Raw genomic sequence first — 15,812 nt, 5'->3', positions numbered from 1 at the left:
CGGAGAGGTAGGAGCAGCAGTTCTTAACCCAGCAGAGCTGTGGGGAGACAAGGTGGACATGAGAGCGCGGGCAGGGTGCTGAGTTGCTGACAGGTGCTGACAGGTGCCCTCCGGCGGTGTCTCTCTGGCTCTCCCTCACATACACTTATACTGCGAGACTGTACGTGCTCAAGTCTGCAGTGAGGAGCAGGGGAGACAGAACAGGTGGGGTTGTTGGGTAGATGCTCAATGCTGGAACAGTTTTGTCTTATCAAATGGAACACTTCTGTAACTAGCCCTGAGAGGAGTTTGTTGAGATACTGGGCTGTGCAAAATAAATTGCACTGAATAGAGACTGGAGAAGACCGTAAAAAGACAAAGTTTCATGTTTTGAAAAAAAATCGTTTGTGTCTATAACTAATCCATAAGGATAGCCTCGAGCAGAACCACGTCATCTGGGTCAAAAGTAGATTTATATTTACAGGCTTTTTGTAATTTATTGATTAATTGAAAAATAAAACAAATAATATTAAATGTTATTCAAAATACTTCTAAACACTAATCTGAACTTTTACGGTGCTGTACCTGATTTTTACTGTCTTAAAAACCTAAAACACAACGGGTCCGTTTTAAAAAGTATATTTGGAAGTTATACATTTCTAAGCGCTTTTCACTACTCTCAGTGAGACCAGTGAAGTTTTGCTATGATGGTAAAGCTAACAACAACTAGCATGCTAACATGCACTCGATTTTCAGACAATAAAATGTTTTACAATTAGATGCAGTGTGTACAGTGGACCTATTTTGACCTAAAGAGCTGCTGATACGATATATACAGCAAGACAAATTTTGCTTGAATATGTTGTGAAATGTTGGGTACAGGCTTGTTCATCTACATCACTTGTGAACACTGCCATTTTTAAGCAGTTGCAGTTGAGGTTCTGACGTGTTATATACTGATGTACTGTACTCACTGAAGTCTCCAGTGAGAAAGAGGGCCTCTGCAGCAGGGGCCCACTCCCTGAACCACAGGCTGTTGTCGGGCAGACGCTGCACACCGAAGTTCTGGTAGCTGCGGGTGAACTGGTCAAAGCCACCCTCTGCCTCCTCCAAGAGCTGCAGATGCTTCTGGAACAGCTCATACCTGCAACACACAGGGAGGACGTCAAATGCCAATGTCATTTAAAGGTCCACTATGGAACTTTTCTTGTGGCTGCCTCAGTGCCTGTTTGTCTTCCTGGAGATGCCATGGCTTCATCTGAAAGGGTTCACTGTATCCATCTTGCACGTAGTCAAGTACAGAGCTTCAAATATAACTTGAAAAACAGGCATTCTTGCAGTGAGTGGTGTCGCCTCTCCACAGATCTGATCTGTAACTGGGCCTGTTGGAGTAACATGCTTGTCTCCTTGAAGATAGATAAGCGTAATGCCATACTGGAAAATATTCCAGGCAAAGCAACATCTCCATAGAGACAAACAAGTGGCAGACCCTTCGCCATGAAGTTACATAATGCATGTTTAAATAAGAAAACATCAACATTAATTTATAGTCAAGGTCCTAAAGGTCATTAGGAAAACAAGTTAAAAATGGCTACAAAAAAACATTGGTGTAGAACTTGTACCTTGAATTTAATGTTGATTTGAAATAATCATTTAAAATTCTTTACATTTAACTTTAAAGTTGTGCCACACCACAGGACAGATGCATGAAGCCATTACCATAGGCTTTACTAGGGCTGGACAAAACCATATCAATCATGATATATGGACTGCCTTTAGCTTCAACACTGACCTTGGCACTGCAGATGCTCAAAACCACAATACTGACAGGAAAGATTTGAGTGGAAGCAGATTTTTTTAATGATAACTTTAAAAGCCTGAAACAAGTTAGCACTAATATGGGATATATCATCAATTATATCAATGTCAAGCCTTATTGTCCTGCTGTAGGCCATTACATACACACAGCCATTACAGGGTGTCGGATGAATCACAACATTCTACTGGCCACTATTTTTGAATACAGATGGGGGGAGGGCAGCTAAAATGAATATGGTTAAAATGCAGATTCTTGTTGTAATCCAGTGACTTCTTTGGTCAAGTCAAAATGAGAAATGACCAGGTTCAACTTTTGAATATTTCATGGCAAATTATAACACCAACAATAACAATTTCCTGGCTCTTGGCCATCTTGGAGAAGACATCATTACACCAATAAGTTAAATAGCAAATGCAACTAATAAATATAATAAAAATATCTTTCATATTTCCTGGTGAGGACTGGGTCACCTTGTATTGGGCTCTGAGGTGCTCATTCCCATAAGGCTCTATGACTGTGGGCATATCCTGGAGATAAGGGGCTGTCCGATAAGTAGAGCTGTGCAGGATGGATTAACTTCCTGTGCTATTTATCTGCCCTGAGCTCGAGCCCGAGTCTGCTGTAGTGTCGTCACGATACTAACATCTCAAACTCGATTTTGATACCAAGGAAAAGTGTCGTTACTCAATACTGATTCCCATACCACGATGACAATAAACGCCATTCTTTTTTTTAGACAATATAGTGTGATTTTCAACATGTGGCATTAAGTCTGTGTAATCCCTCAGTCGTGTAATCCCTCAGGTAGGTTCCATAGTGGTCCGTGAGCATAGACTAGTCTATGTGATCTTATAGTTTTCTGACAGAGCTCAAGATCATTCTAGATATACAAGACATTCAGGAAAGGTTCATTTCTGTCCTGTGAATGGGACTTTTTTAGTATTGATGCTTGCTCAAATGAGTATGTAGTTTCAATACCATCTTTATCAGATTTTTGATACTTTTGACAGCCCTAGTCTGCTGGAGCCTTCCTGGTGCAGTTGTGTGGTGGAAGTGCACTCTCTCTGGCCTGGGAATGGGCTGGCTATCGGGGGTTGGATTAGTTTAGCTAGCTAGTCCATAAGTATACCATATGGTCCAGCTCTACTGAACAAATGTGAAAGCTTAAGGCAAAGAAGTAGTGATAGCATTGTTGTTACTTTCAGGGCTTAATTGTTGAAATGAATTGAAATGGTTTTAATCTGCTTAGTTCTGCATAACGGAAGGTATAAGAACACATTTTGAAGTGCACTACACTGCTACTGAAAATAATAATATCAAAACTACTTTACACCATTGACAAAATAACCCTAAAGCTGTCAAACAATACTTATTACCTAATAAGTCATAGTATAAATTACTTATTTGAACCTCTACAGCTCAAACCTTATGCCACGACAAAAACTATTGAAAACTTCCCAATATTGCAAAAATTATACATGATCAATACTGGAGCTATAAGAGCTAGTGTGGAGGACAACATGTGCTTTTTCCACTATTTCATACTGAACTATAACATACGTAGAACAACACTTAGCATCCTGTTAACCATCAACTGCAATGATGATTTAAAACTGTTTAATAATAGAAATGGGTAGGTGAAAACAAATCGTTTGAGTAATCCTGTATAGTCCTGCATTTCAGACTGACTGAACATACATGAATAAATAAAAAAATACAACTTTGAGTAAACAAATGATGAGAGAGCACCACTGTGGCTAAAAGCTCAGAAAAGTCAGTGTGTATAATATATGTGTGTAATCACTCAGTCGTTCAGGTCTGATCCATCGCAAAACAAAAAGAAAATGTATCACCTGGACAAAATGTGTTGGGGTGAAGATGTTTTGCTGTTCTGCTGTTCATCCAAGCCACTTCTTCAATTCTGGTCAGATTACTGGTGGACACTGCCTTATATCTATCTAGGAGCTAGCGACACTGAAACTCAAAACACCTAGGGCAGCACTCTGGAGGGCTTCCTGTATTATCACATATCATCACAAGGTGTTTTTTAAATCCCATAAACTTTCATTAGATTGATTTGGATGATTTCTGCCCCGGAACTGCCACTGTCTACTGAAATAAAAGTAAACAGTGCTGTTAAATTGCAAACTACCACTACATGACATCACAGTATGGAACAGAACATTTTGAGCTTTGGAGATGTAGACTAATAATAAAGGATTACTCGAACGTGTGTGAATGAAACAAAACGCAATTCCAGCATTATAGCATGGTTTAAAGCTCATAAAAGTACATTTTATGTAATATAGGACTTTTAATAATTGCGCTTTAACAAGAGCATTACAATTTCTTGTTGATCTACATAGCTTGGTATCAACGACTGACAATTCTGCAATTCTGCAGACAGTACACGGACGACTTGTACATGAGCTGAAGGACCGCGGTTGTAAATTATGTAAATTTTTGTCATTTATAACCAGTACATCCCGGAGTTCGCTTGTTTTTATTGTTTTAATCGGCCTTTTACTGGATTTTATTGTTTTTACCAGTGGATGCTTGGACTCTTAACATTTTTATCAACCTAAGACATTGCAGCTAGCAAAGGCTAGGCTACAGGTGCTACAATGCCTTCTCTTACCTCCACATCCAGCTGTGAGAGTTGCGCAGGACTTAGTCAAAAAGTTGCCGAGCTGGAACAACAAGTAACCACCTTGTTTAAAATCCAAAAGGAGCGCGATATGGATGTAATCCTGGGGAAGACTCAGGCTACCGCCACCAGTGCTCAGCTGGCGGACACGGTTAGCTTCTCCACCAATGCCACCAATGCCTCTGTGTCTCAGCCTTCTTCGTCGTCTCCGGGTACCATAAACACCGATACTTGGATTAAACGAGGCGCTAGACCCAAAGTTCTGAGCTCCACTCCACTTCACAAAGACCCGTGGATTAAAGCTGAGTCCCGAAATGTTGGCGGGGCGCGAGACAGCCAACTCTCGCGCCCCACTTCTCCTGCTGACATCGCCCTGTGTAACAAATTCTCAGTCCTGGCTTTGGAAGAGTTTCCTCCGCTGACGGCCGGACAGCCTCAGCGGCAGCCTCCAGCCCGCTGTCGGACACGTCCTGGTAGCATCCACTTCACCCCGGCTCCTAAACCTCCTGGAGCGTGGCGCACGGGCTCATCACCACCTTTCCTGGGCTCTCTGACTGACTTTCCGCTGATGCGCCCCTCATCTCCACCTGCCGCTCCAGCAGCCCTGAGCGGAGGCTCCGCGGCCGCGTCCCCACGCACGTCGGGCCAGACTGCTCGCCGTGAGTCGGGTGTATGCGCCGCGTCCTCTCGGTGCACGCAGGGCTCGGCCGCATCCAGCGGGTGTGACCCAGGTGAAAGCTCTGCTCCGGCGGGTGTTTCCACGGCGCCACAGAGAGACCCAGCACAGGCTCCACCAGCGGCTCCAGCCTCAGCGCCGCGGCCAGGTCCCTCAGGTCCCTCCGTTCTGATACTGGGCTCCTCCTTGGTCAGACACGTGAGGGTGAAAAATGGCTACACGTCTTGTCACCCAGGTGCCCTCGTCCAGGACATCACAAACTCCGCCCCCAACATCCTACGTCAGCATCCCACGGTTAACACAGTTGTGATTCATGTTGGAACTAATGATCTCCGTTTGCAGCAGTCAGAAACACTTAAGGACCACTTCTTAATCTCCACCATCCATAGTCTAAATAAAAAATGCATAATCTCCGGCCCACTCACCCCACCTCGCTTTGGAGACATCAAATTCAGCCGCTTAAGACAACTTCACATCTGGCTCAAATCCTTCTGCACCACCAACCATATCCCCTACATAGACAATTTCCTTCTGTTCTTCAAGAGACCCGGACTGTTCAAAAAGGACCTTCTTCATCCAAATCTCCATGGTTCATTTCTTCTTTCCCAGAACATACAGCTCACAATAGAATCTGCATGACGGTTTTCTTCAGAAACCCCATCACCATCGTCCACGCCATCAATAGAATCATCACACCATATCCCGGTAATTTTCAGCAGAGAGCGGCCTATTCACAAAAACTCTTACAATCGTACAGTTAACATCAATAATTTATCACAGCTCACCAAAATTAATTTATCAAAGATTCCTCCTACTCATCCTCCTTCAACAATAAAAATGGCACTTTTAAATGTCCGCTCTCTGCTGAACAAAGCTTTTATTGTCAATGACTTAATTTTAGACCACAAACTTGACTGTCTCTTTTTAACGGAAACTTGGTTGGGTGGAGATGGACCGGTTGTTCTCAATGAGGCCTCCCCCTCTGATTTTAACTATGCCTTTTCAATTAGGGGTAGTAAAAGGGGAGGTGGCACTGCTTCTATATGTTCAAGTACTCTGGCCACCAAACCTATTTTATTTAATAATTTTAAGAGTTTCGAATACCACGCAGTTGTTTTTAATAACCCACAAATTTGAGCAGTAACAATTTACAGACCACCAAAAAAGTGCAGTATTTTTATCAATGAATTTTCGGAATTTTTATCAATTCTACATAATTCTTACAATATGATTATTTTAACCGGTGATTTTAATTTACATGTAGATATTTTAGACCCTGTTGCAAGGGAATTTTTAAATGTTCTTAATTACATGGATTTTACCCAGCATGTGACACAGCCAACTCACAACAGAGGACACACTCTGGACTTGGTCATCACTTATGGCCTGTCTGCGAGTGTGTCCTCTGTTGTTGACCTGGCTGTGTCAGATCATTTCTGTGTGTTTTTTAATATCACTGGTTTTATTCAGCGGGAGACCTCTGTGAGAACTGTGAGGAAGCGTCATCTTACCCCTGAAGTGGCTGCAAATTTTATTCAAATTTTAGAGAACACTCCTCCAATTGTTTTACCTGCCTCCTGTGATTTTATTGTTGATGATTTTAACAGCAAACTTCAATCCACTTTAGATACAGTTGCTCCTCTTAAATTAAGCAAGGCCCCCCCCAAACCTGCAGCACCATGGAAAACTGAATCAATAAAACAACTTAAACGAAACTGCAGAAGGGCAGAAAGAAAATGGAGGAAAAACAAAATCACAATTAACTTTCAAATGTACACCCAACATCTAAAAACATATAATAACGCCATCAGAAACAATAGAAACTCATATTTCTCCAAACTAATCACAAACAATAAAAACAACCCCAAAATTCTTTTCTCCACTATCGACCATCTCACTAACCCTGTTCTTAACAACTCCAAACTCCCTCCCACTGACTCCCTTTGTGAGCAGTTTGCAGACCACTTCATGGGAAAGATAAACAAAATCAGATGTGACATTTTATCTAACCAAACCACTGTTTTTAACACATCTGATTGTTTGTCTTTACCAGAGGAAACACTGGACAGCTTTGTCCTGGTTAATGCTGAGAGGCTTGATGAAGTTTTCTCCTCAGTGAGACCCACCACATGTCTTGTTGACCCCATTCCAACACGGTTCTTCAAGTCATTTTATGAATCTTTTAGAGCTTTTAAACATGATGAACTACTCTCTTCAGACAGGGGTCTTTCCCACTGCCTTTAAAGCTGCAGTGGTGAGGCCCCTGCTGAAGAAGAGCAATTTAGATTTTAATGATTTTAACAATTACAGACCAGTGTCTAACTTACCACTTACACTTTTTAAGCAAAATTTTAGAAAAACTTGTTTTTACCCAGCTTAATTATTTTTTAAACACACAGAACATTCTTGAAGAATGTCAGTCTGGTTTTAGAGTAAACCACAGTACAGAGACAGCCTTGACAAAGATTTTAAATGATTTTAGACTAAATTATGATTCTAAACAGGTGACAGTGTTGGTTCTACTGGATCTAAGCGCTGCCTTTGATACAGTAGACCACACTATTCTTTTAAACAGACTCAAACACCTGGTCGGCCTCTCTGGTACTGTACACAAATGGTTTACTTCCTACCTCACAGACAGAACATTTATGGTAAGCTTAGACACCTACTCCTCTCAGGTTCATAAAATCACATGTGGTGTGCCCCAGGGTTCCATTTTAGGTCCTATACTTTTTAACCTGTACATGCTCCCTCTTGGTGATGTCATCAGGAGACATGGAATCAGCTTCCACAGCTATGCAGATGATACACAGCTTTACATCTCCATGTCTCCTGATGACACCAGCCCAGTGGATGCTCTTTTTAACTGTATTTTAGACATCAAATCCTGGATGGCAGAAAACTTCCTCCAGCTTAACCAGGACAAAACTGAGGTTTTAATCATCGGTCCTGAGGCCCAGAGAGAGAAACTTTTACCCAAATTACAGTCACAGTCTTTTAATCCATCATCACAAGTAAGAAACCTGGGCGTTATTTTTGACTCTGAGCTGACTTTTATTCCACACATTAAAAACATCACAAAAATTGGTTTTTACCATTTGAAAAACATAGCCAGAGTCCGTCCCATTCTCTCTCGGGCCAACACAGAGACGCTGATGCATGCTTTTATCACCAATCGTATAGACTACTGTAATGCCCTGCTCTCTGGTCTTCCCAAAAAGGCGATTTCAGGTCTACAATTATTACAAAATTCAGCAGCACGTGTCCTGACTAAGACCAGGGGGCGGGACCACATTACACCGGTTTTAGAATCCCTGCATTGGCTCCCTGTGTGTTTCAGGATCGATTTTAAAGTTCTTTTACTGGTTTTTAAATGTCTTAATGGTCTTGGGCCTTCTTATCTTACAGAACTGCTTTTATCCTATGAACCCTCGCGGCCCCTGCGCTCCTCCGGCAGCAGGCTCCTAGTCATTCCCAAAGTCAGGACACACACGCATGGAGAGGCCTCTTTCCAGTTTTATGGCCCCCGTCTATGGAACAGCCTGCCGGAGGACCTCAGGGCCGCAGAGAACATTCAGGTTTTTAAAAGCAGGCTCAAGACCCATCTTTTTAGCATAGCTTTTGATTAGTATTTATCATTTTAGTTTACTTCTCTATTTATTTAGTCTTATTTAGGCTGGCTAGTGTGTTTATGTTTTACTTATGTTTTATTTACTTGTTTAGTTTTGACTTATTTTATTATTTATTGATTATTTTATTATTTATTGATTATTTTATTATTTATTGACTTATTTATTAATTTTGACTTATTTTATTATTTTTAATCATTTTAGATTTGCCAGTGTTTCCTCTGAGGAGCCCTCTGCACCGGGAGCTGTGGTTGGCTGTGGCTGCTGGGCCCTGGCTCGTGGGCCCTGGAGGTTTGGTCTTGACCTCATCTCTTCTCTGGGCCCTGGGCTGGTGTCCTGTGGCTGTGGGTGACCCTGTTCCTGGTGCAGATGGTTCCTCTGGTGGCGCTCTCTCATCTGGTTCATCTTTATCCAGCCTGTTCCACTTAAACATATTTTAAATGAAACTGAGGTATTTTAACATGTGTTGAGGTGGGGGGTGGGAGTGTGTGTTGGGGTGGGGGGGTTGTTTGGTTATGATTATTGATGTGTTGGGGTTGGGTTGTTGGGCTGTCGGGTGGCTGGGTGGGTTTGGTGGGTGGGACTGATTTTAATGCTTTGTAAAGCACTTTGTGTTACTTTTTTTTTGTATGAAAAGTGCTATATAAATAAAGTTTGATTTGATTTGATTTGATTTGAACTTTCCCTGTCTAATGAACCGACATTTTGAAATATGTCAAACCATGTTCTTTACACAAACACTACATTTCTCTACTTGCTACACTATGTTCTTTGTTTCTGCATTAGGATAGAGGATGGAGCAAGGATTCACATAAGAACACGCAGCAGCATTAATGGGCGTGAAAGTCATGCTTATGATTAGAACAAATGAGAGCAGGAGGGAGACCACAGGGAATACACGGGGCACATGCTTTGTACATACAGAGCCATGCGCACCTCACTGGGGTCTACTGGGAGTCAGAGCCAGAGCCCAATGTGCATTACAATCCAAAGCAGCATATTTACACCATTGATTTTTCATAGTCTGCAGATAACTGCAAACATCATTCATAGACAGATAGACAGAATGGTAAAAAAGTATGCAGAGACTCATTACATACATCAAAGGATTTAAGCTTCCTAAGAAAGAAGAGTCTGCTTTGTCCTGTTTTGTAAGCTGCAGTTGTGTGCGCTGACCAGTTCAGTTTGTTGTCAAGATGAACTCCGAGATATTTATAAGACTGGACAACCTCAATGCTCTCACCAGCAATTACAACTGGATGATGGGGAGGGAGTTTCGGTCTATGGAAGTCTACAATCATCTCCTTTGTCTTAGATGTATTTAGAACAAGACCGTTTCTCTCACTCCAGACTGTGAAGGCAGCAATAAGGTCTCTATACTCCATTTCGTTCTCTCCTTTTACACATGCCACCACTGCTGTATCATCTGAATATTTCTGGATGTGACAGCATCCTCCCTGCTCTGCTCCAGGACAGGCTCGGACTCAGCTCAACGTGCCTGACTCCACCTGCAGGTGGATCACTGACTTCCTAACGGACAGGAGACAGCGCGTGCGGCTGGGGAAGAATGTCTCGGACACTCGGACTACCAGCACAGGATCCCCACAGGGCTGTGTACTTTCTCCCCTGCTCTTCTCCCTGTACACCAACTGCTGCACCTCCAGCCACGACTCCGTCAAACTGGTTAAGTTTGCAGATGACACCACCCTCATCGGACTCATCTCGGACGGCGATGAGTCTGCCTACAGGAGGGAGGTGGACCGGCTGGTGTCCTGGTGCAGCAGCAACAACCTGGAGCTCAACGCCCAGAAGACAGTGGAGATGATTGTGGACTTCAGGAAAGTCACAGCCCCCCTGCCTCCCCTCACCCTGACGGACTCCCCCATCACCACTGTGGACTCTTTCCGCTTCCTGGGCACCTGCATCACCCAGGATCTCAAGTGGGAGCCGACCATCAGCTCCCTCATCAAGAAAGCCCAGCACAGGATGTTCCACCTGCGGCAGCTGAGGAAACGCAAGCTGCCAGTCCAGATGATGGTGCAGTTTTACACTTCCATCATTCAGTCCATCCTCACCTCCTCCATCACTGTGTGGTTCGCTGGGGCCACTGCCAGGGACAGACAGAGACTGCAGCGCATTGTGCGCTCTGCTGAGAAGGTGATTGGCTGCAGCCTTCCATCTATACAGGACCTGTACGTCTCCAGGACTCGGGGGCGAGCAGGCCATATAGCAGCTGACACTTCTCACCCTGGACATGGACTATTTGAGCCACTTCCCTCTGGCAGGAGGCTACAGTCCATTGGGACCAGAACCTCTCGCCATAAGAACAGTTTCTTCCCCTCTGCTGTTTGTCTCATGAACACTTTATAATATCTGCACTAAACTGGACACTTTATAACACCGGTCACTTTAATAAGCCACTTTGCACTGTTGTTCTGATGCTGCTGTTGTATATATTTTCTCCTTTTAAGTATTTCATTTGATTTTTTTAAGCATATCTTTTTAACTTTGTGCATGCCCTTATTTGTATTTGTATTTATTCAGTGTGTTTATGTTGCACTTTTTCACCGAAGCAAGTTCCTAGTTTGTGAACTGTGTTCACAGACTATGGCAATAAAAGTCTTCTGATTCTGATTCTGATTCAGACTTATATGTGAAGTCAGCAGTGTATAGAGTAAAGAGAAATGGCGACAGTACTGTCCCCTGCGGGGCCCCAATGTTTGTCACCACTGTCTGAGATATTGCCACCCACCCTGACGTACTGTTGACGTTCTGTGAGGTAGTTCAATCCAAGTGATTAACATGGGATCCACTCCAATCACCTCCAGCTTTCCTCTCAGAATTTGAGGTTTGATTGTATTGAAGGCACTGGTGAAGTCAAAGAACATGAGTCTAACATACCCCCCTGTCCCACCCAGGAATGAGAGAGTTTTGTGTAACATGTATAAGACCGCATCATCCACCCCCATTTCCTCCTGATAGGCAAACTGTAATGGGTCCACAGCTTGCTGCACCTGTGGTTTGAGAATCCGAAGTAAAAGCCTCTCAAAAGTCTTCATAATGACAGATGTCAAGGCCACTGGTCTGTAGTCCTTTACCCCTGTCGGCCTCCCTACTTTAGGGACCGGAGCAATGCATGACGTTTTCCACCGGACTGGGACTTGTCCAGTACGAAGACTGAAAATAGTTTTAAGAGGCAGGGCCAACTCGGACGCACACTCCTTGAGGAGCCTAGGTGCTACCCCATCAGGACCAGCAGACTTCCGGGGACGCAGCCTGCGTAGCTCAGCACGCACTTCATCAACAGAGGTATAACAGCCACCGTGTGGAGCAGAGCAGGGCACAGCAGCAGAGGTGGAACAGCCGCCGGGTGGAGCAGGGCCGGGCACAGCAGCAGAGGTGGAGCAGCCGCCGGGTGGAGCAGAGCCGGGCACAGCAGCAGAGGTGGAACAGCCGTCGGGTGGAGCAGGGCAGGGCACAGCAGCAGAGGTGGAGCAGCCGCCGGGTGGAGCAGAGCAGGGCACAGCAGCAGAGGTGGAGCAGCCGCCGGGTGGAGCAGAGCAGGGCACAGCAGCAGAGGTGGAGCAGCCGCCGGGTGGAGCAGAGCCGGGCACAGCAGCAGAGGTGGAGCAGCCGCCGGGTGGAGCAGAGCAGGGCACAGCAGCAGAGGTGGAGCAGCAGCCGGGTGGAGCAGAGCGGAGCACAGCAGCAGAGTTGGAACAGCCGCCGGGTGGGGCAGAGCCGGGCACAGCAGCAGAGGTGGAGTAGAAGCCAGGTGGAGCAGAGTAGGGGGCTGAGTCAAACCTACTGTAAAAGCGATTAAACTGGTCATATCAGCACTGCCCAGTGTCTCAGCTCTTTTGTGCTTGTAGCCAGTGATGGTCTTCATGCCCTTCCACACTTCTCTCGTATTATTAGATCGCAGGTTCCTCTGTAGACCACTTCCGAAGTCCCTTCTGGCCTTCCTTAATCTCTTCTTCAGGTCATGTTGCAAACTCTTTACCCTATTCCGATCCCCAGATTTAAATGCCTCCTTTTTAACTTCAAGAGACCCTTAATGTTGCTTGTAACCCATGGTTTATTGTTCGAGAAGCAACGGACTGTTCTCATAGGCGCCACCACATCAGTACAGAAGTTTATATAATCAGTGACTCGATCCACTACCCCATCTATGTCATCATCCGACCCCTGTGCATCAGTAAGTGTTTTCCGGTCTGTGGACTCAAAGCAATCCTGCATAGCTTCGCCAACCTCTGCAGTCCACTTTCGGAGTGATCGACTGGTTGGAGGCAGTCTCATCACACAAGGTTTATAGAGGGGTCTGAGGTAAATCAGGTTGTGATCAGATTTACCCAGAGGCGGCATAGACATTGCACTGTAGGCATCTTTGATGTTGACATAACATAGATCTATAGTATTGTTATGCCTTGTGGGACAGTTGACATACTGCGTGAAACCTGCTAAATGTGAGCTTAAGTCTACATGATTGAAATCTCCTGATATGATAACACAGGCATCAGGGTATGCAGACTATAGTCTCGTGACAGCTTCCTGGATGACGTCACACGCGACTGTGGGCTCTGCACGAGGTGGAATGTAAACAGTAATGGCGACGACGTGAGTGAACTCTCGCGGCATGTAATAAGGTCTTAAACTGACCGCTACAAGCTCCACATCACGACAGTAGATCTTCTCCTTTACTGTAATGTGACCGGAATGACACCATTTGTTGTTCACAAGCAGCACAAGCCCACCCCCCTTGGCTTTTCCACACATTTTTGCATCTCTGTCAGCACGTACCATAGTGAAGCCGGTTATGCTAACAGTGGTGTCAGGGATGTCACCATTGAGCCACGACTCCATGAAGAAAAACAAGCTACACTCCCGGTAGGTCCGCTCGCTTTTCATCAGACCATCCAGCTCTTCACATTTATTAGGAAGCGAGTTGACGTTCCCCATTATGATCAATGGTACAAACGGCTTGTATCTCCACCTCCTAGCCTTTAGCTTCACTCCGGCTCGGCAACCACGGAAAGGCTTTTTAAGTTCAGGCAGAATCAGATGTATAATCCCGTTTGATTTACATCACAGATGTAAAAGCTCATCCCTTGTGTACTTAAACAAGCACATACTCCACGAAAAAAACGAAAAAAACACACATAGAAAGACAGGAGCTGCTCGGACTTGCTGCCACAACGTCGGCGCATTTTTCAAACAACAAAGCAGGGCTATTTTTACTCCAGGTTAAGGCTGTGCAATATAATACAATGTGAAAGGTGATGATCACAGGTGTTTGTAAGAGGACTTGAACCTGGAACAATAAATTGCCTGTGTAAGTGTAAGTGTGCATGTGTCTGTGCATGTGCAGGCATGTGTATGGTTAGGCAAGTACTGTATTTTCCAAGTGGCACTTTTTTTCATAGTTTGGCTGGGGGTGCGACTTATACTGAGATGCAACTTATATGTGAAATTATTGAAATATATAATTTCACATCTTCATTACTGTCACACTGACAACTGCGAGTGGGCACTCTAGGCTTGTGTACCAGTATGGCAGCCATCTACTTCTGGAGTCGTGCTTCATCTACTTCTGGAGCAGGCAGAGTTGTTCAGAAGTGACACCGAGGATGAAGAATTCAATGGATTTAGTGATTTGGAGTGAGATTGAGAGTAAACTTAGTTAGCTTGTTTTTTTATGCTTTAGTTATCTGATTAACTGTTAATATCTTACGTTAACATACCAGACACTTATTCAGTTCATTGTCTATGCTTCGTGTATGCGTTTACGTATGTGTAATGGTTGATTATACATGTTACAGTTCAATGTTTGACCACTAGATGGCCCTTTTGTGTTTGTAATACCTGTAAGTAGTTCAAGGTCGGTTAAAATAAAATAATAAAAAAGTAAAATATAAAGTTTCCAGTTCACTCGTTTGTTTATTAGCAGGCCAAAGTAGTATGTATATTTTTCATGCGTTCATATGCAGTTTTGTGCGTAAATGTAATATGAGATAGAGCTTATGTTACATGTGTTTACTAGTTCTACAGTGTGATGAAGTAAGACTGCAGTAAAGATCAGTGAAAAGAACTTGTGTTTCTCGCATTTGTAGACAAGCATACTGTTAATATCTTAGGTAAACATACCAGACACACATTCAGTTCGTTGTCTATGTGTTACATTAACATGCTGTACTGCTATTCAGCCTGTTGTTCTCCATCTTTAAAGGCAAATTATAATAATAACAATAAAATAAAGTGCCTGTTCTTGGTCTCAGATTTTGTAAAAAAAAATAAAAATAAAATAAAAAATCCCCAAAAAATGCGACTTATACATGTTTTTTTTCTTCATTATTGTGCATTTTTCTGATTAATTTATTAATGTGGTAATTTATTTTAATATACACTCTTTTCTCCTTCCTTCCTGCAGCTAATGGTTGTGTTGTTCCTGGTCACACCTTGACCGTGAGGGGAGGTGCTGATCAGGATGGCTCGATCGCCATGGAGGCACTGGAATGCACTGCTATCCTTGTTATCTTGGCCTACATAATCAGAGGTATAATACTCCTTACAGCCTAAGGATAGCCAGACTAGACTGCATTGGGCTGGATTGGGCAACAGTGGGTTGAGGGTTCATGTCTCTATTTACTTATCAGCACAGGACCAGCACCTAAACTTCTCCACTTCAACTCTCTTCAATGTATTTTTACAGCACTGACTATTGGCCATTTCACTTTTGCTAATGGTCTCATTACCACAGATGTTTTACAAAAATTACGAAAGTCATTACAAATGTATTCTTGGGAATTGGTTATCGTTTGAAAAGTCAAATCATGAAAAAATGTAGGGTTCTGGATTCCAATTATATCACTATTCATGTAAAAATAGTATGTTTACATTGCCTTGAAGAGGGAACTAAAGTTATCTGATTCTTCTGAAAGCTCACACTTAATAGACCATAGAACTGCATTCAAGAGAAAATGAATCATGTGGCTATTTACCAGAAAAGCACATTGCCACAAGAATGAGCTCACAATTCCATTTTATCACCATATCACCCAGCCC

At 43.5% G+C, this 15,812-nt stretch overlaps 1 protein-coding gene across 1 annotated transcript in view; it reads right to left on the bottom strand.

Annotated features, from left to right (window-relative positions):
- Positions 1 to 15,812, bottom strand: part of gbe1b (glucan (1,4-alpha-), branching enzyme 1b) — a 255,845-nt gene that overhangs the window by 208,277 nt on the left and 31,756 nt on the right. Inside the window, exon 2 of the mRNA XM_033976749.2 lies at positions 954 to 1,123. Within this exon, the coding sequence (XP_033832640.1) occupies positions 954 to 1,123 (170 nt within the window). The remainder of the gene's footprint in view (positions 1 to 953; positions 1,124 to 15,812) is intronic.

This window comes from Periophthalmus magnuspinnatus, chromosome 13, assembly GCF_009829125.3.
Source record: "Periophthalmus magnuspinnatus isolate fPerMag1 chromosome 13, fPerMag1.2.pri, whole genome shotgun sequence".
NCBI classification, from domain to species: Eukaryota; Metazoa; Chordata; class Actinopteri; order Gobiiformes; family Gobiidae; genus Periophthalmus; species Periophthalmus magnuspinnatus.
Note: the sequence above shows the minus strand (reverse complement) of the source record. Positions and strands in the feature narration are given on the sequence as shown.